Consider the following 24,880-nt stretch of genomic DNA (forward strand, 5'->3'; position numbering starts at 1 on the left):
AAGTCAACATGTTATAAATATTCAAGTTGTGGTCTTCCGTTTTGATATTTTATATATTTTTTATTTTTATCAAAAATATCTGCAAATGTTACGTGTATTGCTACTGGTAATCATATGTTTATTACAAAAATATATAATTTCGTTTGATATGAAGTGAATAAAGTATATTAGTTCATTATATTAGCTGATAGCAGAATAAAATTTTGATTTCAAACACATGTTTGATATAATGTGCAATAATTTTACAACGAATAAATGTACATGCATAAATTTTATATCCAGTTGTACAAAATGATATTTTATGTCTTTCTGGCTCAGTGCCAGCAAACAACTATGTAACTAGACAATGTTAATTTTCACAAAATGTTACAAATTATCAAGTTTGTGTGTCAGTTCTGATATATATTATTTTTTTTCTTATAAATTTTTCTAATAAAATGTATTGAAAAATATGGTATTTAAAACTAAAGATATTAATAAATGTAAGTGATTTTTTTCATATAGATATAATGATAATTTGATTTTTGGTGAATTTTTAAAATATCATCACCTGACTGACCTATATTGCCTTAGGAGGAATCTCAAAAAAAAACATAAACAAGATGTCGGGGGAAAAGGGTTAATAAAAACATCAAATATATTTGAAAACTACACATGCTTTTGTTAGTTGATGACTATATATTAATACATTGAATATTTGATATTTTGTCAGTGTCAACATCTTTTTTTGATCGTCTCTTAATAAAATCCAATTTTGTTTTATTTATGTATTTTTTGTATAGATTTGTTCCATTATATTTTACAAAAATATTTATAAAGGTTAAAAAATTTTTCTCAAATGACAAAGAAAGTAATTCTTAGTAATCTGCAACAAAACAATCTAACATGATATATTTCAAAGATGGGAAATACAGAGAGTTTGAAAAAAATGACGGATTGTAAAAAGTATTATGTATTTAAGAAAAGCAGAACAACACACAGTTTTCATTAATCATTAGCAAAACTTTTCTGCATTATAAAAAGAAAGGGCACTACTGTTGATACAGTAGAACTTCTGAATGAAATTTTTTCTAACCAATGGATGAGGAGAGATTGACTAATTTGGCTTCCATCCACTCCAGACATAACCCCCATCAGACTTTTTTTGTGAGAATGTGTGAAGAAATTGATGTCAAACACATTAACAGATATTTAAACATTAAAAGTTAAAGAATAAAGTCACTCAAGAAGTCTTGCATTCAACATTGAGTGAACTTTAAAATTATTTAATGATGCAAAATTAAAACTACTGTCAAAACTAATTTCTGAACATAATATATTATCTATCTTGTTTTTGCAGTTGTATAGTAATAATTATTAATTTACACAATCAAATTATTATTAAATAATTTAAGTGGGTTACCTTGGCAACTCCAGGTCGACCAAAGCAAGCAGCATAATGAAGTGAAGATGATCGTTGTCCTTTATTTACATCAGCACCTCTATCACATAGAAATTCAACCATCTCTTGTGTCCCAAATGCAGATGCCCAATTAAGTAGAGTCTGTCCAACATCATCCATAAAATTAACTTCTATACCTGGAAAAATAACAAGATCTACAAAGTGATCTATAAATAAGCACTTTTCAAAAATATATATATAAATATTTATATAAATAAAATATTAAAAAATTTAATGAATTTAAATTATATGAAGTAATTTTATTTAAATTTAAAAAGTTCAATATTTTTATAAACATGTCATTAATAAAGATATCTTGCTATAGATAATAAAATATGTTCTATAAAATTATAATGTATTAAGTATATTTATAAAAAATATTAAACTTTAAATTCATTATTTTAATTTATTAATATAATATAAAGCTAAAATAATATAATACAAGTAATATTTTAGATAAGATCACCTTAAAAACTTGTTTAAAGATGTATGCAAATATCCAAATAAAGAAAATTACCTGATAAATTTATTATAGTGTTTCAATCTACATACTAACATATAAAGTGCAAATGTTTGTTTATTTGTTGGAGGTAATCTCAGAATCTACTGAACTGATTTTTAAAATTTTTTTGCTAATGGAAAGCTTATTCTTCCAGATAAACATAGGCTATATACTATTTTTAAATTAAAAAAGAAAAATGCACAAGAAAAACGTTTTTACCATGGAATTCAAAGTCAATCCCCTTCACCATCTGGTGGGGCTTTTTAAACTTAGTGGAACCTTGCTTAACGAGCACCTTGCATAACGAGCAAAATAAATTGTAAAAAAATGACTCACTTAACAAGAGAATTTTTGCATAACGAGTGGCCAAGAGAGGGGAAGTTCTGGATTGTACACTTCCTCAATCTAGTACTTGTTCAGCTAGCATCTTAGTGTTGCTTGTGATCACACATTTTTCCAAACTTTTTCCAACAAATATTACGTATAAACATCAACAACCATAGTCCGTTATATAATAAACCTGCCAAACAATATGCCAAATTCTTGGGCTACGTAAAGGCTACAATTTCATATTAGAAATTAATTAATTTGACTAGACGTAGGCAGTTATGTTCCCATCTCGTATTAAATTTAATGACTGATTCCAAATTAAATTCCAGAAATGTCTAAATTAAATTTAATACGAAATGGAAACATAACTGCCTACCTCTAGTCAAATTAATTAATTTCTAATATTTAATTATAGCCTTTGCATAGCCCTAGAATTTGGCATATCAGTTGGTGTGTTTATCGGACAAATTATCTGACTTTTTTTTTGGTTTTCTGCAAATTGAATTCACATTTAAGGTTGGTTCATTCCGAAGAAAAGATGATGATTCATGCTCATTAACAATGTTTATTGTATAATTTTCTTTGAATAAACATTATACATAAAATATTTGAGTATATTTTTCGGCATGGAATGCATTATCGTATTTTACATTAATTTCTATGGAAAAAATTGTTTCACTTAACGAGTGTTTCACATTACGAGTAAGACTCTGGAACGAATTATGCTCGTTAAGCAAGGTTCCACTGTATTTTCTTATCTATTCAGTTTTACGCAGTTCGAGTAGTTGTGTATATGCTTTGTTTTATATTCTATTGATCATCCATTTCTTATAACGATACTCTTATGTTATCAGATACAACTATGAGGAACAAATTTACTTCCAATAGATAAAACTAATCTTTTGCACATAGACCTATAGTATTTTTGTGTGTTCATTGTTTTAGTATTAATCCTACAGTACCATTATTTAAAAATAAGAATTAGTCTTATATTATGCAATATCTACCTACATAAATTGAGTTATTTTGGTTGCTTTTCAGGTATACACATGTGCAAGTGAGCCTTATTAATGATAAAATGCCTAAAAGAAAGTAACAGTCACAATTGTCATAAAATACATCCATGTCATAAATGTATATAATGAGAGAATGTTCATTTCTCTGTGTTTCTTCAAGGTAATTTCAGAATATACTAAACAGATTATTTTTTAATTCCTTCACCATTGGAAAGCTTATTACTTTCTGATGTACATAAACTACCTTAAACTCTGACACCTCACTCCTTCCTGATGAATTTATCTCCTACAAACTCCCAAATCCTTTGACCAACCTGAACTAAAATGCCACATAGTTACTCTCTGGTACCCCTACTGGAAACACAGGTTGTCAAGAAACTCAGACCCTTGCCTCCTCTCTGATTTCATCCCTCTACCCTGAAACTCCCAAACCTTTTGAGCAATCTGGACAAATCTTGCATAGTTACTCTCTACAATAAACTGCCAAAACTTGAAGTAACTGAAACAAAATTAAAAATAACATAGCTATAAATAAAAATCTCTCTTGCTACATCACACACTGGTGTTTAAACTTATTACTCAGCTAGAAGTTTGGTTACAACAATTTCAGTCAGTTATGAAGCATGTTCTTCAGTAACACTTCATGCTTCCTAATCAGAGAGGCTGAAGATGTTCCTGACCTTTTGACTGTTTTCAATAAAGCTACACTTCATTCTTCTAAGGTATGCAAGATGGTTAAGGATTATTGAAATACAAATCACTCAATCTCCCTTCAAAACACCTTTCTTTAAAAATTTTTATTTCATAACTTTGATCTAATCCTTTCAAAATTAATAATTTTAACTGTCATTTAGAAGTTCAGTGGTTTAAAAAATAAGATAAATTTAATTATAATAAGTATTTACTAATAACTTTTAAAAAAATTTTGCTTGATTACAATTTTTGCATACTATACAACTAATTCTTTAAATGAAATGAACAGGTATGGATAACCTGGATAACAGCTTTGGACCAGCACCCATAGTCCATTGATTACCACTTGTAAATCTTTGATAGCCAATTAAAATTTTCTGGTAATATCTGACAACCAAACTATCAAATTTTTCAAACCCTGTATAATATTAAAACACTATTTGCTTTCTTGTTAATTCTTATTATAAACTAACATCATCACATCAGTCATAAATATCAAATCCTCAATTATATAAAAAATAATTTTTAAAAAATAATTATGTAATACAAACAACACCTTAATGCTGAGAACCTTTAATTTTAATGATAAACAAACGTTTTCGGCTCATTCCATGAGCCATCGTCAGGCTAACTACATTCGAATACTATTTCGAACAAGCAGTTCAAATAAATAGAACTCACGTGTGTTGCTACGCAAACATAAATGATATAAATAACATAGATAATAAAATAAAATATGCTAATGGTACACGTATACATTGTAAAATCTATAGTTCCGTAGGCAATCCTTTTCTCCTAGTTAATGCCTTCTGTGAATTTTTTAATTAGAAACTTCCAAGCTGACGGCAAAATCGTCGCATCCTTGTAATTTATGCATTTGTTGGTTAAGCTGGACTTATAAATTTCACATTTTTCGGTTGTAGCTGCCAGTGTCGGCGAATGTATCGGTGTTATGATCCTGGCCGCCTCCCATTTAACAACGGACCCCTCAGCTTGCGCCATTTTTGCCAACGTTGTTGTGAATTTACTTTTTGCCACGTCATATCTGTGTTCCTTAATCCTTTTACTTAGGCTTCTCGTCGTGACCCCGATGTATTCTTTATCAATCCTTAATTGGTCGTTGCTGTACGGTATCGAGTACACGCCTGGTTGCTCATTACGTTTAATTCCATCCTTGTCATTCCTTAATAATTTATAAATCGAGGGAGCTCTTTTGTACACAACAGTGCTGTTCTTGCGGCCCGCAATACCCTCAATAACCAAGGATAGTCATTTCTTATAAGTGAATTTCGTGATACCGTTTGTCAGATCTCTTTTATTCTTGCTTTCTATAGGATTCTTGTAAGCGGCAATCAAACACTCAACCATTCTTGGACCAAATCCCAACATCCTAGCTACCTGCCTAATTCTATCCAGCTCACGCATCGTATCCATTATGTTAGAGCAATACTGAAACGCTCTTCTAATTAAAGCTCTAAACGCCGATAGCTTATAATTAATAGGATCATTCGATGTTGACGGTATATATAGCGGGTCGTGTGTTGGTTTGATATAAACTTTCGTGCTTATTGATCCGTTCTTAAATGTAATACCAATGTCCAAAAAATGCAATTCGTCACTACTGACTTGCTCTAAGTTTAGCTTCAGGCCATGATCGTTGGAATTCATGTCACTTAAGAATTGTTGTATTCTTGCGTGGTTCCTCCATATAACAAGCACATCGTCCACATACCTTTTGTACATGATTATGTCCTCTTTGAAGTTGATAAGCGTGATGCGCTCCATTTTTCTTACCACTAACTCGCACAGCAAACCCGACATTGGGCTGCCCATCGGAACACCTTTTAACTGCTTATAGACTTTACCTTTGAAAACGAAAAACGATTGAACGCATACCATACTTGCCATCATCTCTAGGTCCTTACTGTATGCTGCTGCTGATGGATGTAAGCCATATAATACTTCCACTAGTGCCTCAAAACATGAAGATGGTTTGATTGATGGATACATGTTCTCGAAGTCCATTACCGACCCAACTTCATTGTCCATTAACACCAATTCCTGCAGATCCTTTACAACATTCATCGGGTTCTTTGTAACAAAATGGTGATCCCCAATCAACTCCGATAAATACGAATGCATGCGCTTTTCCAGTTTATACATGGGGCCTTTACACTTCTCTACCACAGGTCTAATTTCCTTATTGGTTTTACGTGTCTTCGCGAAACCAAACAACCTGGGTACACCTGGGTTCATGACGTGCACTCCTTTCAGGAATGGGAAGATCGATGTCAAGGGAGATTTCTCCAACCTTTTTACCTTTCCGTCGATTTTTCTTACTATTTCATGCCCTACTCTTTCGCATTCCGTTTTTCTTATGTATTCTTCTAGGGCCTCAACATATCGTTGCTTTTTCATTACTACCAAATGCTTGCTTTTATCCGCCCTGGTGATTACCAAACCATTGTCTGTCAACCATTTCTTTGCGCTTTTAATATCAGTCCATTCTTTACTCTTCCCTGCACATTTCTCACTTCTGAATGCAGCTTTCCCTCTAAAATACACTTTTTCTATCTCATCCATACCCAAGAGCCCCCTTTCGATCTCTGCAATCATGCCTCTCCAGTTTCCATTACTATCAAAATTTACTATCCATTACTATCAAAGCATAATTAGGTCCTTTGTCAAAGAGGCATTTGACATTTTGGGGAATTTGGACCTGGTCCCGTAATATGTACGGGGTTGGCTTCACATTATTCGATTTTTTATTCGGTTGTTTTAAACATAACCACCGTAGCTTCTTCCTGTACTTCCTATTTAAACGTGTTTCTATCCGGTCTGTTAATTCCACTACTTTAAAATTGCTATTTGCCAAATCATTCGGGTCCTCCGTAAACATTAGTTCTTCCAGGTCTACTGGATCCTTAATTGCCTTCCTGTGAATTTTTTAATTAGAAACTTCCAAGCTGGAAACTTCCAAGCTTGGAAGTTTCTAATTAAAAAATTCACAGGAAGGCATTAACTAAGAGAAAAGGATTGCCTACGGAACTATAGATTTTACAATGTATACATGTACCATTGGCATATTTTATTTTATTATCTATGTTATTTATATCATTTATGTTTGCGTAGTTTAGCAACGCACGTGAGTTCTATTTATTTGAACTGCTTGATCGAAATAGTATTCGAATGTAGTTAGCCTGACGATGGCTCATGGAATGAGCCAAAAACGTTTGTTTATCATTAAAATTAAAGGTTCTCAGCATTAAGGTAATGTTTGTATTACAGTTTAATAGAGTCTGAGTGAAAGTAGAGAAAAAAATATTAGAAAAATAAATTTAAAAAAATAATAGTAAAAATTTTAATAATGTAACAAGCAATGTTTGTTACACCTCAATATTTTTGACAATATTCTTATATGCCAAGTTTCCAAACAACAAATGGATAGTCTAAATTTGTTTTGTACCAATCAAAAGAACATTTGCTGATTAATCAGAATCAGCAAAAAAGCATTAATTTTCTGTAAAGTTATTGATTTGATCCATATTTGCCTGAAGTTGCATTGAATAATATTACTTGCATTAAAGTTAGAAAATTTATTAAAATACCTGAAATCTATCACAAGTTTATTAATGACACTCGATCAAATTCTTATCTGATTCTAATCAGGAAGCTGGTCTGAACTGCGTAATTGCAAGTTTTCAATTTTTAAATGTAAAATTTTTATTCGCTACTACGTTATGATTCTTACAGAAAATAAACATTTTTATTATTGAATCTGATTTAGGAATAAATATTCTATTGAGTGATACAAAAAAAACTTTTTTCAATTTGTTACTCTAAAACTTGGCTCATTAGTTAAAGAAAGAAATTTTGTATCCACTTTTATATTATATCAGTTATACAGTTTTAAATGATTATATCAATACTGTAAATAAGCTAGAAAGTAACCTGTTCATATTCTTAATGAAATGTCTGTTAGGAAGTATTTAAACACAAAAATCATCATTAAGCTTATTAAATGTTCTGTTCAATTCATAACTTTTAAATCTTGTACTAAATGTTACATCAGTTACAGAGGATGAATGGTTCCACCATAATTGATGTAACACACACAAACAAATATATTCATATGCACATGTGTCTGCATGTGTGTTAGAAGTCCAATTATTATTGTATTTTATTTAACCAAAGCTATAATCAGCAGAATGCCACTGAGTCATGAGCATTATTTTCTTCTTAGCTGACTTGGAAAAACACAATTTAAAATAAATCTAAATTACTTTTGTAGAGGGAAAAAAGAAAACAATCTATTTCTGCATATTGATAATTATATTCATCCAAATTGAATAATAATAATAATTTATTATTAAATTTTTGAATTTATCATTATGAAAATTATTACCTCCAGAATCTATAGCATCTATCAAAGCATCTGTATCTTTGCTCCTAATACAGTCAATTAGCTGCCTATGTGTTCGTTCTCCTGCACTATCCACTCTTCTTAAAGAAGGCAAACGTGTTGTTGGAACTGAAGTAACACCAGATTTTGGTAATGCTTTTCTTCCTTCAAAAAGCAGAACTAAGAGAAGATCAACTAATCTCATAGAATCTAGAACACATCTGCAAAAAATAAAAATTTAATTAACTACTTATAAAATCAGTACTAAAAATTAAAAAGTCATAGAGTTTAGCTGTTGCTAGTTTTTTCTGCTAAAATACTACAAGAATTTAGATTTAGTGACAACTTTCTTGGCACATTTCACTAAAAACTTAACATTTTTGAAGTGGTTAAAGCATCGTCCCACCACTTTAAAACATCTTAAAAATTAAAGTGTTAAGTGTTTTAAAGATGTTTTAACTAGTAATAGAATTTTACTAGTTAAAACATCTTTAAAATACTTAACACTTTAATTTTTAAAATTTCTCTCAATTCCAATTCTTTTGAATACTTTCTGAAGTTTATTTTAGTTTAGAAAAATTAATAATTTACATTTCAAGCATGATACATTCATTAATTAATAAACATTAAGCTTAAAAAATAATGAGAAATAATACCAAAAGAAATGAAAGATCTAAAATTAATACAATAAACAGGTTACAGAAACTTAAACTGGCATGATAAACAACAGAAAAAACCATATTAATTCCAGTAATATTTAATATTTAAGGTCAAAAACATGTTTTTCCAATTAAATATTGTTGGAATATAATGTATAGTTTCTTCTTTTTAACTTTAACATGATATTACACAAAAGTTTTCAGTTAAGAGACTAATTTACCAAAAACATTAAATCCAATAAATTCTTACATTCTAAATACTTTTAACTGAAATATTAATTAAACATATTAACATTTGATACATAAAGTAATCATGTTCAGATTACAACTATGAACAAAAACTAGTACAATCTTAGGAAATATTGCATAAAACTACATTTTTATTCTTACTAAATGTGGATTACATTATGATAAAATAAGAAAAATGTAATAAATTACATCTATATTAAATTATTTTATTCACCTTTCATCTCCTTGGAGAGTGGCTTCAATAGCTTCAGGTAATTTTGATCTTAATAAATCCTTAAAAAACAAAAAAAAAATTTATTAAAGAAAATGAAATATGAAAAACTTTTATAAATAAATAAATAAATATATATATATATATATATATATATTATATATAATTTATATTAATTAAATATTGTATGATAAAATAATCTAATAGTTAATTTAGATAAAATTTGGAAAACAAAAACGTGTGTTTTAATAACCCTTGACAACCTTAGCTATATACAGGTATACCTCGAGTTACGTCATTTTGAGTTACATCGTTTGTCAAAAAAGTATATGGAGAAATAAAAATCAAGTTTAAGTCATTTTATTCGACTTTACATCTGTCTGCCACAAATATTAAAGTCGTAATATCACTAGAAAAGCACAAAATCATATTAAAATATGTACATTTACAGTAAATGTTAATATAATCATCATAAATCCTAGAGAACAAAACATGAAAACATCTGTGTTTCTGTGTTGTCTCTTATTTAGTGGTCTTTAAGTGCTCATTATTGGCGTTTTCCACAATAGTTCCAATATCTACTGTTTGGTGTTGTTGTCAGCGCCACTCGACATTGGTAAATTTAACATAAATTAGTTTATTTTCTACTATCGCAAAATAATTTTAATAACTGTATTTGTTATTTAATCTTAAAAAATCATCTTATTTTATAATGTCTTAGAGAAACCACATTCACAAATAAAGAATCCGCAATGTATCATACTGTAAACATTGCCAAATTGTAAACATATACATTTACAAGTATGTACTGGTACGTACATGTATTTGTAAATTTATATTACTTTTTTTCTGTGCTATATTAAAAACTAAAATTTGTTTGTAAGCTTAAAGTAGATTCTTATAAACCATATATTATTAAAAATGCAAAAAATTAAAAAACCATTCCCAGTTCTGTATTTTATTTATAAAATACAGAACTGGGAATGGTAATTTGTGGTTTAGCCTAGCGACAAGTAAATTCAACTTATGTCGCTTCTCCTGGAACCAATTACCGACATAAGGTGAGGTATACCTGTATATGGATATGGATGCTTCATGTTGGATGACTCAAGACTTTATTATAACAATTTTAACACAGATTGTACATATGCATTTCAGGCAGCTGTGACTTCACAGCTTCTCTTCAGTGATGTTTTAGAAAGAAAATAATTTAAAACTTCATTACACATTTGAGCTTTTCCATAAATACACACAAAAAGTTTTTTTTTATAATTATATTCAGTTTTATGTATCTACTGTTTTTTAACTTGTAAAACTGACTTGCAGTCACCATCATTTTTACAAGTTAAAAAACAGTAGATACATAAAATTGGATGTAATTATAAAAAAAATCTTATGTGTATTTATGGGAAAGCTCAAATGTGTAATGGGGTTTTAAATTATTTTCTCTCTAAAACATTACTGAAGAGGGGCTGTGAAGTCAACAGCCCAAAATGCATATGTACAATATGTGTTAAAATTGTTATAAAGTGAGTCATCCAGCTAAAGTTGCTGTGGGAAAACCATTACATCAACCATTACAGATTAAAGTGGTTTTATACACATCAATATATATTACTTTTTTTACATTCCTTTTAAGTGACATAATTGCATGTTGAAAATAAAAACAAATGTCTTTTTCTTTCCCTAAAAAAACATTTATAAGATTAAAACAAAGAAGCAAGATAAAAATTCAAGTTTTCCATGGTAAAAATGCCAAAGATTGTTTTAAGGAACTGCAGGAAGCATGTGGAAACAACCTTGCAAAACTGTTGCAAGATAAATAGAATTTCAAAATCATTATGATAATACATCTGAGCAACTGTAGGTTTGAAAATCAGTGAAAAATAAAGAATCTCAAATTGTCCTCTTTGTACTCGATTTTATAGACAGACAATCAATGAATCTTGTGAGAACTTTCTTTATGTTCACAAAAAAGTTGCAGTTATTAAAGAATGACTTAGAAATGCAGAAGATTGCATCTCACTGGGTTCCACATCATTTGATTGAAGTGAAAAACTGGCATTGATATGTTACTGCCAAATTCATTTGGAGCATTCAAAAAAGAAGGTGCTTTTCTTAAATGAATACCATAGACAAACTCACAGCCTGATAGTATGAAGTAAATAATAGTCAAATAAACAAAAACATTTTGATTCACTCCAATCCAAGAAGTTATGAAGTGAGTCTAGAAACATTAAGGTTATGATGATTGTTGCATATGATTGGTATGGTTATTTGATAATATTACACAGTATACCAAGTGGACGAACGGATTATCAAAAATTCTTAGAACATGACCTTTACCCGACTTTATACCAGTACAAGCAGCTTAATTAACTAGAAAACTGCAAATCACTCTGCACAATAATGCTCACTGTCATGTTTTCAGTAAATTTAAGGATATTCTTTGTACAAATAGCTGAGAAGTACTGAAACATCCTATTACTCACTTGATATGAACCTGTGATTCTGACTTATTTGCAAATATCAAAGGAATCCTATATGGAAATAATTTCGTGGCAGGGATTAGAGATCATTCATGCACTTGAGCAATCAGATTAATATGTACAGAAATATAACAATTAGCAATTTCCACATATTTGGCAAAATGTTTTAAACAACAGAGAAGAGTTTAGGAGTTCACACAGAACCGATTCATATAATAAAATTTCATTTTCTAGAAAAATTCTGTTCCCATGACTTAATTGACAGCCCTAGTTTAGTGCACAGAAAAATATATGAGGTATTCAAACAAAAGGAAAATTAAGAAATAGCACAAGGATTTTTCCAATGTGTGAGCTGACTGTGTTTGTTACTGCCCTGCCATTTATCACAAGAAACAACTAAATATTAAACATTTATTTATTACAGACTCAAGTAATAACATTTGAAACTCAAATAAACAAACAGAAATACAGAAATATTCATCATTATAAGAACAAAATGTTATTCTTTTCAGAGCTGAATGAACAGAATTTTAACATAATCCAGTTGAAATAAACACCTTAAAAATTTCATGAGATTTGCTTTTAATTGTTCTTAAATGTATTAAAGTTCTTCTCGACTAATTTTTTGCTTATGACAAATCATCTTTGGTCGTACACAGACTCTGTGGACTGCCATAAAACTTATTAAAAAGTTTTTATACAAATTTCTGAAGGAATAATGATTTGAAATATTTTACAATAAACCATACTTTTAGTAATGTTTATTTCAGTATGTAGGTATATAAAATAGGTATACAAATAAAATTGCTAATAAACACAACTAGACACCTATAATCACAAAAAAAAAAAAAAAAAAACAGACACAGTTGAACCTGTCTATATCAAACATGTTTATCTCAAAAATTTCTTTATCTTGAAATTTTATATTTATTTTATTTATTTTTTCCCCTGCACTTTCAGCCTAAATTCAATATATTTTTCATGTTTATCTCAAATAATTTTCTCCCAAAACCTCTATCTCAAATTACAGACTGAAGTGTCAATTACAAATTCAAAGTTTAGACTACATTTTGATAGCATAAATTGCAATACTTTTGCAATATAGTACATAGTTGCAATTAACACTGCTTTTCCCTGGATGACTACAAGTTTGGCTGACATCTTATTGGTTGAAGAAAGTTGGGCATCAGATACTATTGGCAAATTATTTCTGTTAAGGTACGTCAAAAATGTTTTATTTATACCTAATACAGATATGTACTGTAGTTGCTATTGTATTAGTAAAATACCTCCAATCAAACCTATTACTGTTTACTGTGTGGGGAATCTCTATCTCAATTTTTTTTTCTCATTCCCATGAGATTCAAGATAGACAGGTTCAACTGTACCTTAAATAAAATATTTGTTTTTTTACTTGATGATGCCCATTTAAAATGGAAGAAAATGTTTAGTTTCTTTAACATATGTTTTTTTTTGCTGGTTTTTTCGCTGGTGTTTTTTTGCTGGTTTTTTTGCATAGGTGTCTAGTTGTGTTTATTACTGATGTGTACCAATATACTAATAGTGACTGTACAATAAAATCACTTACTGGTGATAAATCATAAAACAATTTATTCCAAAACAAATCTTTGATATACATATTTACCATTCATTACCATTTATTAAAGATAAAAACAAATTTTTATACTAATGAGATAGATGTGGTAGTTTATTTTTATATAAAAAATTAAATCTTGGCTGCATATTTGATCCTACAGGATATAGAGCATCTTCAATGTCAGTCAAATCTTTCAGAGTTGACTGACATTTTGATTTTATAATTGTCAATGCTGAAAACACTGCTTCACAAATACATAGTACAAAATTTTTATTAGTGAACATAAACTGTAACTGTGAATTTTGAAGAAATTTTCAAAAACAAAATTTTTATTGTCATCAAAATTTTGCAACGCCCACATTCAATTATTTGAGCCCCTTTTGAGTCACAACACAGAAAATTAAGAATCTCTGACCCAATACAATGGAGATTCCAGGGTTATGCCCATGACTGAAATATGTATTTTGAATGAAAGAAATGTTAAACCCATGGACATTCATCATCAATTTGTGAGATCTACATTCAAGGTGTCATTAAAGATAGAATGGTAAGGAAATGAGTCAGACAGTTCAACAGATTGTGAGAACATGCATAATGAGATGCAAAGCAGCAGGCCATAGTGATGTGGTCAATGCAAAAGTTTGTGAAGACAAGTTTACAATTTTGTGATGTTCCTTGAATTTTCTACAAACTTCATGGACTATTCTTACAGAATTGTGAGATTGTCTGAGCTATCAAAAATTGTGCTTATGCCAAGTGCCAAAGACGCTCACTGGAAAAAGACAATAGTAAATGTGCTACCAGTACATTTATCTTTGTCTTCCTCAAAGTAGCAGTCCATGGAGTGAGGACACGCCTCATCACCCCAAAGGCAGAAATCCAAGCAGACAATTTCAACTCAGAAGATAATGTGCACAGTTTTTTGCGATAGGAAGAGTTTTGCTTTGTTGAAGTCTTCCCTAACTAGAAGTTCCCCTGTCAAGAATGACAGAATACTTTTTATGAGACAGTAGAGATTGAAGAATTGAGAAGAGTAGAGATTTCAAGAAATTCAAGGGTTGTTAATATTTCTGCAAATTTATTAGTTTATACTATCTGTTGTAACATAAAAAGCAACAAAACAAAATTTCACCTAAAGTGGATAAAAAAAAAAAAAAATAGGAGTTATAGAAAATTCACTTACACACACAGATTTAGGCCTTTAAAATAATATTAAAATCTTTCTTAATAAAATTACTTTATATACTACATTGAGTAAACACTCTGTTGTTTTTTAAAAGATTTCCTTGCTGTCTTTCTTTAGTAACAGACACCTTAATATTGTTTGATAATTGACATTGTGATGCTGTTTCTGCAGCCCCTGATAAAGCCATTTCTTAATTAATTCCACATTGGTAAAACAAAGATAAATTGTATGTATGTTAGTTAGATGAGCGATAACACTTTCTAAATAATGGGCTCGGTAGATTGTGACTTTCAATTGGCTAACAGAACATCACATGGTCACTATGAAAAGATTTTTTTAAAATTTGTTATAGAAGTGACATGATGAGGCTATCTTTTTAAAGTTACATTTAATGAAGTATGTTTAAAATATGTCATTTGCCAAAATATTTAAAAATGCAACTTAAGTGAACTTCTCTTGTCAAGCATGAATGTCACGTGGTCACTGACAATGTAAGTGCAACCACAATCCAAAATTGATAAAACATTTATTACATAGCTAATATTTTCACAAAATAAGTAGCCTATACAAAATCAGAACATAACAAATAACCAAAATTCATCTGGATTGGACAAAAATTGCAGGAGTTATAAGGAATTCACATGCACACAGATGATGGCTTTTATATTAGTAACGGCACAACAATAAATTCAGCAATCTATTGTGAAACTTCTGAAGAAACTGTATTGCACAATCCAAGACAAAAACATGGCAATGCTTACTTGTGGAGTTGTGTTGCATTGTGACAATGCATAGCTGCACACTGCTGCTCAAACTCAAGCTCTCATCATATCATTTGATTGGGAATAAATGGAACATCCCAGACTTAGTACTAAATGATTTTCATCTGTTCATGCATATGAAGAAGTTCTTTACTAGTCAGCCTTTCTTCAACAATGATGGCAAAAAAGCAATGTAGAAATGGCTGTCTTCAGAAGCAGTCCCATTCTACAAAGAGGGAACAGAAACTAGTGTCCCATTATGATAAATGCCTCAAGAATGTAAAAAAATATATGTAGAAATGTAGTTTAGAGTATGACAAATCTAATAAGATTTGTTAACGATAAATTGTGAGAATTTTTTAATAGCCTAACAGTATTTATTTTTTGAATGAACTGTTATAAATAAGTAATAAAAAAAATCATTCCTCAAGAAAAAACTTCTGAAAAATTTCATTTAAATTTATGGGAAAAACATTGAGTGCAATGTCAATACTAAATTTAAACTAATTTTTCTTACAAAATAAATTTTATTATGGTTTAAAAAGAATATTTATATATTATTGAAATTACCTAAAACGGTCCCTCAAAATCTGAATTATTACATATAATTTAGCATTATGCTAAATTATACAGTATTTCAAAAGTATAACCAGTTTTTTAACATTTTGAAACTTTAATTACAAAGTTATTAAAGATATTATTACAAACTATTTTAAATAGTTTTTACAAGTATTTCACATAGTGTCTTCAAATTTATTAATAACAAACAACAGGGAAAAAGTTTCAAATTTTCACATTTTGACTGTTTCAAAAGTATAGGCACAGAACTTAAATAATAGTTATAAATGTTTAAAATAGTTATAAAATAGTTTTAAAACAATGCTTTGTGGATCAACACTTTAGGAGCAAGAAATTTGAGAAATCTACTGCCTAAGTGGCACAAGGAAGTTTCTTAGACAAACAATGTCTGCTATTAATTGATCTGTTCATGCTACTTGTAATTTACTCTCTCTCGGTGAAAATTATGGGAAAAAATTAATAAGACATCTGAGAAGCTTAATATCTAGAAACAAAAGGCATATTTTTAAGCTTATGAATAATAGTAACATGTTAACAAGACAAACCGTGACCTATCTATCTATCAAAATATCTCACACAACAATTTGAAGACGTTTCAAGAATAAAAATGTGACATTTAAGAAAAAGATCAAACCTCCATTAAGTAAAGAGCATAAAACAGCTTATCTATACTGAGATAAGTAAAAAATGTCGTGGACTAAGAAATGGCATTAAGTTGTGTTTACAAATGAAAAAAATTTAACTTAGATGGCCCTAACACACATTTTTATTGGTATAACTTGAAGAAAAACAAGAGTCAGAATGAGCAGACAATTAGAATGTGGATATGTGATGATCTGGGAACATTTTCATTGAGAAGGAGAGAGAGATTTAGAATGTGTGGAAGAAAAAAAATAACTCTGGAAGGTACCAAGATATGTTGAACAAGAATGTGACTGTGTATGGGCCAAAAATTTATGAATATAAATGAAAGCTGCAGCAAGATAATGCCTCAGTGCACACAGTCTCCCATAACACGATTTCCCACAACGCAGTATTTTCAAGGAACGTATCTACCGCGTTGTAGGAGGCCTACCTGTACTTGTAAAAACTATTTAAAATAGTTGGTAATAATATACAATACTTTGTAATTAAAGTTTTAAAATGTTAAAAAACTGGGTTTGCCTATACTTTTGAAACAGACTGTATGTAATAATTCAGATTCCGATGAAAAGTTTTTAAATTAGCTGCCTTCTCTTCCAAAAATTCAAATCAATTAGAAACTTTAAACATCTAATTTCCAAAATTAGACAATTTAATAAAAATTTACCATAATTACAAAAAAATTATAAAATAAGCATTATTGCATATTTTAATTAAATATTTTAAAAATCAAATGAATCAAAATAAATATAACTAACCCAATAATTATATCAAATAAACAGCCAGATTCTTTTATCAGGTTATTAAGGCTAAATAATTATTAATTAATAATGAATGCAGTTAGATCTAAATTAGTTAGTTAATTAATTAGTCTCAAAGTAAAGATTGGATGAAGGTCAAAGTAGTGTAACTGGTAACATAATCACATCAGAAGCAGGAGTTGTGGGTTCAAGTCCAACTCCAGGCCAATCTTTTTCCCAAATATTCTAAAATTACATTAAATTTAATTTATTTATAATTATTAAATTTAACAAGAGATGGTGGCCTAACTGCCTATCAAATTACTTAGTAATTATTTAGCCTTAATAGCCTGATAAAGGAATCTGGCTGTTTAATATTTGAATCATAAAAACCACTTAGCATTAATTTAAAAATATCTTAAAGTAATATTTAGTTAAGTATAGAAACTTATTTATAATTATATTTCTTTTAAAGTAAATATTAACTGAATAATTTACATTTATAAACTTACATGAGTTATACTTGGAGAGCCTCGACACAATGTTGACAATAAGCTAATTGTTGTAGAAATACTAGGTGATGTATTAATTTCTGGAGTGGCTGTTGTTCCAGGAACTGGAGTACTTGTTACTGATATATTAAGATTAGTTGATGCTACACTAGACAAACGTGATAATAACTGATTTGTTAAGCCATGTTCCGCAAGAGGAGCTGGATCAATACCACGTCTAGTAAAACGATCAGCTAATGATGCAAAACATCGTAAAGCACCATCTGCTACCTAATAAAATAAAAACATTTTGTAAACATTTAAAATTTCAATTTTTATAACATCGTTTCTAAAAATTTCATAAATATACATCAGAATACTTTACAAAAATACTTTTTCTAGTTCATTGGAATCTTTGAATTCTTGATTGAATCAAACATCTGATACATATGGTTAATGTTACAGACATAGATAAAATTACCATATTTGATATTTTCTATAAAAACATTTAACGAGCAGATTGAAAATTGAAAAATGCATTTATCAAAACAAGGGCACAATATTTGGAGGATAATTAATTCTAATCTTCACTATTAATGGAAAAGTAGCATTATTGTTGCATCTATAAGGGATAATCAATAAGTTTCCATTCAAGGGCTGTAGGACCTAGTAATTTACTCCATTTAGAAAAAAAAATTGCCACTGGCATTAAGGCAATTATCTCATTAATAAACAAAGCTAAAGATGTCCATCTGGTATAAGTCTGCTGGATTGTAGTAATCTTAAATCATTTTTCTTTCTTCCATAATCTGAGAAGTTAAGGGGTGTTTAGAAATAAGAGAGTCACTTTTAATTGATACTGTTTTACCAGAACAAATGAAGGCAGAAAGATCAATTTTGTTCATGGGGTATCTTAGACAGTTCAGATTCACTTTTTATGAAGTAACAGTCCACAGAAACCACAAAGTCCTCCTATACATCTCAATTTTGCTCAAACACCATGCCAGACTTCTCAACTTTTTGAGCAATATTTTTCCAAATTTGTTTGAATGAATCCAAGTACTTTGTACCATAAGGCTGAGCGGTGTATTGCTGTTTACAGTGTCCAAAATCTTTCAAGGAGATGGGCTTGGAGTACATTACAGGCATTATTTTCATTTTCCATAAACTCAAGCCCAATACTTTGAAGGTAGTCAGTAACTTTGTGGGTGTAATAAGTCATTGCTAGATCTGGTCAGAACCCAACATCTTCCATACTGTATTTTTGGATGAAGGGAATCAAGTGCTTTTTACTATACTCTTTGAGTGTTGTATATACCAGTGTTCATAGATCCACAAAAAATGAAAAATTCTGACATGTATCTGCATTCATCAATTCCCTACCATATTAAGTAATTTTTTGGAAATTTGGTTTTTCCTATAAACCTGACTGTGATACATCTGACTTGTTAGTGGAATAGTAAAATTTTATTCCAGGTACAGTGATACCTTGGTTTTCATTGATAATCTGTCTGAAAACAATCGGTGAAATCCAAAACTGACGAAAACCAAGGCAATTATTTCTATATGAATTAATTTAAATCCAATTAATTCATTCTAGACACTCCAAAATACATACCAGAAACACATTTTATAGAGAATTAATATAGTGTTAAATACTAAAAGCAATAAGAAATTAACATAAAAGACTAATTAGCATAAAGATAAAAGCATTAAGATTAAAGATAAAATAATTAGCATTAAGATGAAAGCAATGGAATTGTTTGGCTAGACATGCAGGGGTAATGTCTTGTCTTGTAGAAGCCAGTTGGACATGAGCTTCTAGTCTATATTGCCCCATGGTAAAGTGTGACATAATTGTCATGTAATAGTAGTTGTATGCATTTATGATGGTTGTATCAAGGGGAATAATGCCTTTCAGGAAATCCGTTTAAGGGTAACTGGCCCCTATCCAGGCATTACAGATGTGGAGAAAACCCAGAAAACTTCACGTGGCCAGTCTGCCCTGGCAAAGCACAAACCCATGACCAAACTCCCAGTGTTCAGGGAACAGAACCGTTGGCCAGTGGTGGGCCATTGCGGGGTAATGTTCACACAAAGGGAAATAACACCACGCTGCACCAGAAAACGCATGGGTAGTCCTTTGTTTTCGCAAAATTAGCAGTGAGGTCACTTGAGCACACTGATAAAATCCAAGACAAATTTTTAGCAAAAAAAAAAAAAAATCGATGAAAACCGAAACAGACGATAACCAAAGTCAACGAAAACTGAGGTATTACTGTACTTGTTTTGGGTCTTCAGGACAGTATAGCTCATCATCTAGCAGCAATACTTTCTCTCCTTTGGCATGCAGCTGAACATTAAAATGTTTTTGGCAATTGGTTTTTCTGTACATTCCTGCTCCTGATTGTACTTTGGAGTTGGTTCCTTTCTGTGAGAAGTGATGCCTAACTTCACTTTTATGTCATAGGAAGATAAAGTTTTGCAGCCATTGATCTCAATGACGTTTCAAGGTCTTGTTTGAATGTTTGTTCCACTGCTTGCATAACTTTAGCAGTTCCTATGTTTGCAGGCCAACCAGTATATTCTCAATACTCTACAGTTTTACATTCCTCAAACCTGTCCAATATCTTATTGATAGTTGTTTGTCAGATATTTTTAAGCATAAAATGTTGCCTAGCCTTCTTTCAATCTCTTCCCGAAATGTTTTCATAGTAGTGGCATGTACACAGAGCAAGAGCCTCACTTCTTTTATTCTGCATGTTGACATTTCTCCTCTCCCGTCTAAAGTGATTTTTTGTCTGTAAGTATAAACCATTTTTGATATTTTCACAGAATAACCATCATGCCAGTCATTTTGCAAAAATACGGTATATGTCATGTCTGACAAGCATGCTTACAAATTTGTATCATAATTTGCATCAGACAACTATGTTAATACATTGCTTTCTTAAGTGATTCTTATTTCTGAGCACCCTTTATCTGAAATTACATACAACTGAATGGAAAAAATAATCAGAGACTGACAGAATGTAAACAATCCTTAGGAAATGAATAATAAAAAAACAACTTTAATTATATAGTATTTTCTCTTAGTCTTTTAAAAAAAGGCATATTCAAGTAAAAAAAGGCCGGATAAACCAGTTTCAAATGTTCAGATATAGGAATGTTTTCAATACAAGACATTAATGAAAGAAGTACAGAAAATAAAATTAACTTATTCAAAAGTCTCTCATCAATGTAAAGTAACAGTTTGTTAAGAAAGATTTGGCTTGTATAAGACAAAAGATATTCTTCAATTTGATCAGCATGATTTTAAATGTGCAATATCAATAATATATCTGATAATCTGATGGCCAAAGCAGTAAATGTATCAGCCTACTGCTCTGGGAGACCCAGGTTCAAGTCTGGGTAAGAAACCTATGAAAATTTTAAGGATTTGGATGTTCTATTCTGGATACATTGGGCCTTGTCCTTCACCCCCTGACCACCCTCATTGTTGATAAATGGTTCCCAAATTCACAATGAATCTGGGAAAAAATGCATTCTTAGTGCCCACATGACAGAGAGTTCAAAAAACAACAGTAAACTGACTATTCACTTATCAATTCAAGAAACTATACTTTAAAAAAAAATAATCCAGTCCATAACTGAATGCTAACATTCAGTAAAAATGTAAACCAACAAGTTATTTTCCAGGTCACTAAAAATATCCAAATAAAATTAAGTTTTATTATCACAATGTATAACAGAGGTTGTGGCCAAAGTTTTCATCTCTAAAATGTGAATGTCAAACATTGAGTGCCGCCATCCTGTAAGCCTAGAAGTTTGACAATGGCGTTTAAAATGTCATTGGAATCTTGCTCGACATTCCAAACGCCATTGTCAAACTTCTAAGCTTACAGGATGAAAGCGCTCAACATTTGATGTTCACTAATAGCTTCTAAATATGCAGTATAATTACTGAATTTCATTCAAAAATTCTGGTGTAATGTTTTCTTCTTCTCACAAAAATTTCAATAAAAAATTTATTTTTAGATTATTTGTATTATTTACTATACAAGAAATCTAAATTGAAACATTAAGAGAAATCTGATGTTTATGAGATAATCAACATTAAAAAGATAGATATTGGGTTATCATATCTATCATCCTACTAACATAATAGAAGTTTTAATAAAAGTTCAATTTATCACCATATATTATAAATATATGGTGACCCAAAACAGGGTAAGATCTATTAAGATTAATGCTTTATTACTACTAAATGATGAGATATACAAATCTTACTCAAACAGCATTCAAATCAAAATTTAGTTATTTATATTACAATATCTCAATATGCTTTCAACTTCAGTTTATTGAGAGATTGAAAGATACTAGACAATCTGGTTGACATTTTAGGAATTTCCCATGGTTTTGTACACACTATTCTTCATGATGACTTGAAAATGTATTCTATCTGTTATATTGTTTTGAGGGAGTTGACAGCTAAGCAATGTGAAGAATGTCACTCCATTGGGAGAGAACTAATAAATACAGTTGATAAAGACCCAGATATCCTAAACAGAGTGATCATCATCAATGAAGCCTAGTGTTTCTTGTATAATCTGTAGAGCAAAGATATCTCAACATAAAAATCATCTTTATCAATATGTAAAAAAAATTTTCTTTACAGATCCAAGAAAGAGATAATGTTTGTGGTGTTTTTTAATGTGAAAGACCTGATGTATTGGGTTGGCCCTAAGTTCTGGCGTGTTTTTTTTTAAGTGAAAATTTTGCAATGCGTTTTATGTTATTTGATAGAGAATTATGTTCTCTACAAAATAGTGTGTTTAGTTTTTTATGCTGATATACTTTTTGTTCTTTTCAGGTCAATAATGGAGTATAAAGTCAACAAAACAGAGCATTTTGACACCTTCCTAAGAGGCATGCTTCTTTGCTAGACACTTCACAAATCTCTCGAGCAGCTACTGCGGCTTTGGCACCCCGATTAAATGCAAAAGCAGAAGGTGTCGAAAATGCTCCTTTTTGTCAACTTGACACTCCACTTTAATGACCTGAAAAGAACAAAAAGTATATCAGCATAAAAAAACTAAACACACTATTTTGTAGAGCACATAATCCTCTTTCGAATAACATAAAATGCATTGCCAAAACATTTTATTTTTCATGCAAAATTTTCACTTAAAAAAAACTCCAGAACTTATGGGCCAACCCAATATTACAAGTTTGTTCTTGACAATAGATTTTTTAACAAAAGCCTAACATTAATGTAAAAATAGTTTCTTCTCTGGCAAGCAAACAGCTGGATTCTCCATCACAATACCCCTGCACATTACTCTCTTAGTAAGTGAATAGCTGGAAAAACACCAGATTTCCACAGTTTTCTTACTTACTAGATCTCTCTTTTGTAGATTTTCATCTTCATCAAAATAAAAGCTGTACTGAAGAGTCACAGATTCATACCAGAAGAGATAAAAAGAACTGTAACAATTAAACTCAAGGAAGTCATGCAGAATTAGCTGTGAGACTGTTTTAATAAATAGTACAAATATTGACAAAAGTGTGTAGCTGCAGATGATGCTTACTTTGAAGATGATGTCTGTAAATATTTGTCCTACTAACATAATAGAAGTTTTAATAAAAGTTCAATTTATTTTTGACTCTACTACATGTTTTCCAAGTTATTCATAAGATCAATCTTAAAACATTAACAAACTAAGAAAATATATATTTCTTACATTTGATTATACAATTTTTTGTGATTCAAAAATCAAAATGTTAAAATAATAGTCAATCAAACTGAATAGACTAAATATAGTCAAGTTCCAGTCTTATGATCTAATTAATTCTCAGAAAATAATCAAGACATCATAAGTCAAATTTTATTCCCACAATTTCAGTGTCATAAATTAAAATTATATTCCTGAAAATAAGCTTTGAATTTTATTGATATCAAATCAAAATGATAACCAAAAACTACACTGCTTAAATACAGAATTTTTTGTTGTTGTTATGCTATTGTCTCCATTACAAATGAAGATTTTTTTTTATACATAATTATAGAAAATGAATCATGAATGAGTATATCTTTTCTTTTTAAGCTTGAAAAGTGTAAAAGTAAACAAATGCAATTTAATTACATTGCTTATGTTATTTTAATTTAATTTGTTAAATTAAATTTACAATTATTTTTATATTATTGTAATAACAATAAATTTCAACTGACAATCAAGAAAATTCTGTACTCAAATTAACTAATAATGAACTCACATGACTATCTTCATGTTTCAATAACAGAGATAATGCTTCAACACATGAAGGCAATGAAGAATCTTGAGGTTCCATTTTACCACATAATCTTGAAACAACAGCCATAGCAGAATGTAGAGTATCTTTGTGAACAAGGCATCCATTATCTCGAATAAATGATAAAACATAATTTAAACCACCAGCTTCAAATACAGCTCCAGCTTCTCTTGTGCATATTAATTCTAAAACCTTGTGGAAAAAATTTTATTATATTTATAAAATGCTGATATGCAATAATTTTTAGAAAAACATCTGAAATCATACCTTAACACACTGTTCTGCTAAATCTTTACTAGCTCTTGAAGATACATCAGTTACAACTAAATGATTGCACATTGCTTTAATGGTCCCATCAACAGCAACAATCCTTCTAGTGCATTCAGCCGAAATATCTAAATAATAAGTAACAGCTCGAGCTGTTACTTCTAAAACATTATCAGGAGCTTGTTCATCTAAGAAAATGCGACATAAAGCTGGAAGGAAAGTTCGAGGGGGACAGCTGAAAAATACATATAAAAAACTTTTTAAATAAAGTTTCTTTTGAGTTTAATATATTTTTTAAGTTAATCTATGATTT

At 29.9% G+C, this 24,880-nt stretch overlaps 1 protein-coding gene across 8 annotated transcripts in view; it reads right to left on the bottom strand.

Annotated features, from left to right (window-relative positions):
• The window catches only part of Ufd4 (ubiquitin fusion-degradation 4-like), a 166,108-nt gene that overhangs the window by 118,122 nt on the left and 23,106 nt on the right, over positions 1-24,880 (bottom strand). For 4 of the 8 annotated variants that reach the window (XM_067280333.1, XM_067280332.1, XM_067280330.1 and 1 more), the window contains exons 2-7: positions 24,568-24,802; positions 24,265-24,492; positions 18,010-18,279; positions 9,507-9,565; positions 8,388-8,605; positions 1,403-1,578 (exon numbers count right to left, since the gene is read on the bottom strand). In XM_067280333.1, coding sequence (XP_067136434.1) covers positions 1,403-1,578; positions 8,388-8,605; positions 9,507-9,565; positions 18,010-18,279; positions 24,265-24,492; positions 24,568-24,802 — 1,186 coding nt within the window. Of the gene's footprint in view, positions 1-1,402; positions 1,597-8,387; positions 8,606-9,506; positions 9,566-18,009; positions 18,280-24,264; positions 24,493-24,567; positions 24,803-24,880 lie in introns of all 8 variants that reach the window. The other 4 variants (XM_067280329.1, XM_067280331.1, XM_067280327.1 and 1 more) reach the window with 1 other exon arrangement.

The sequence above is a fragment of the Centruroides vittatus genome, unplaced genomic scaffold (genome assembly GCF_030686945.1).
Source record: "Centruroides vittatus isolate TY-2023 unplaced genomic scaffold, ASM3068694v2 contig_883, whole genome shotgun sequence".
Taxonomy (NCBI): domain Eukaryota; kingdom Metazoa; phylum Arthropoda; class Arachnida; order Scorpiones; family Buthidae; genus Centruroides; species Centruroides vittatus.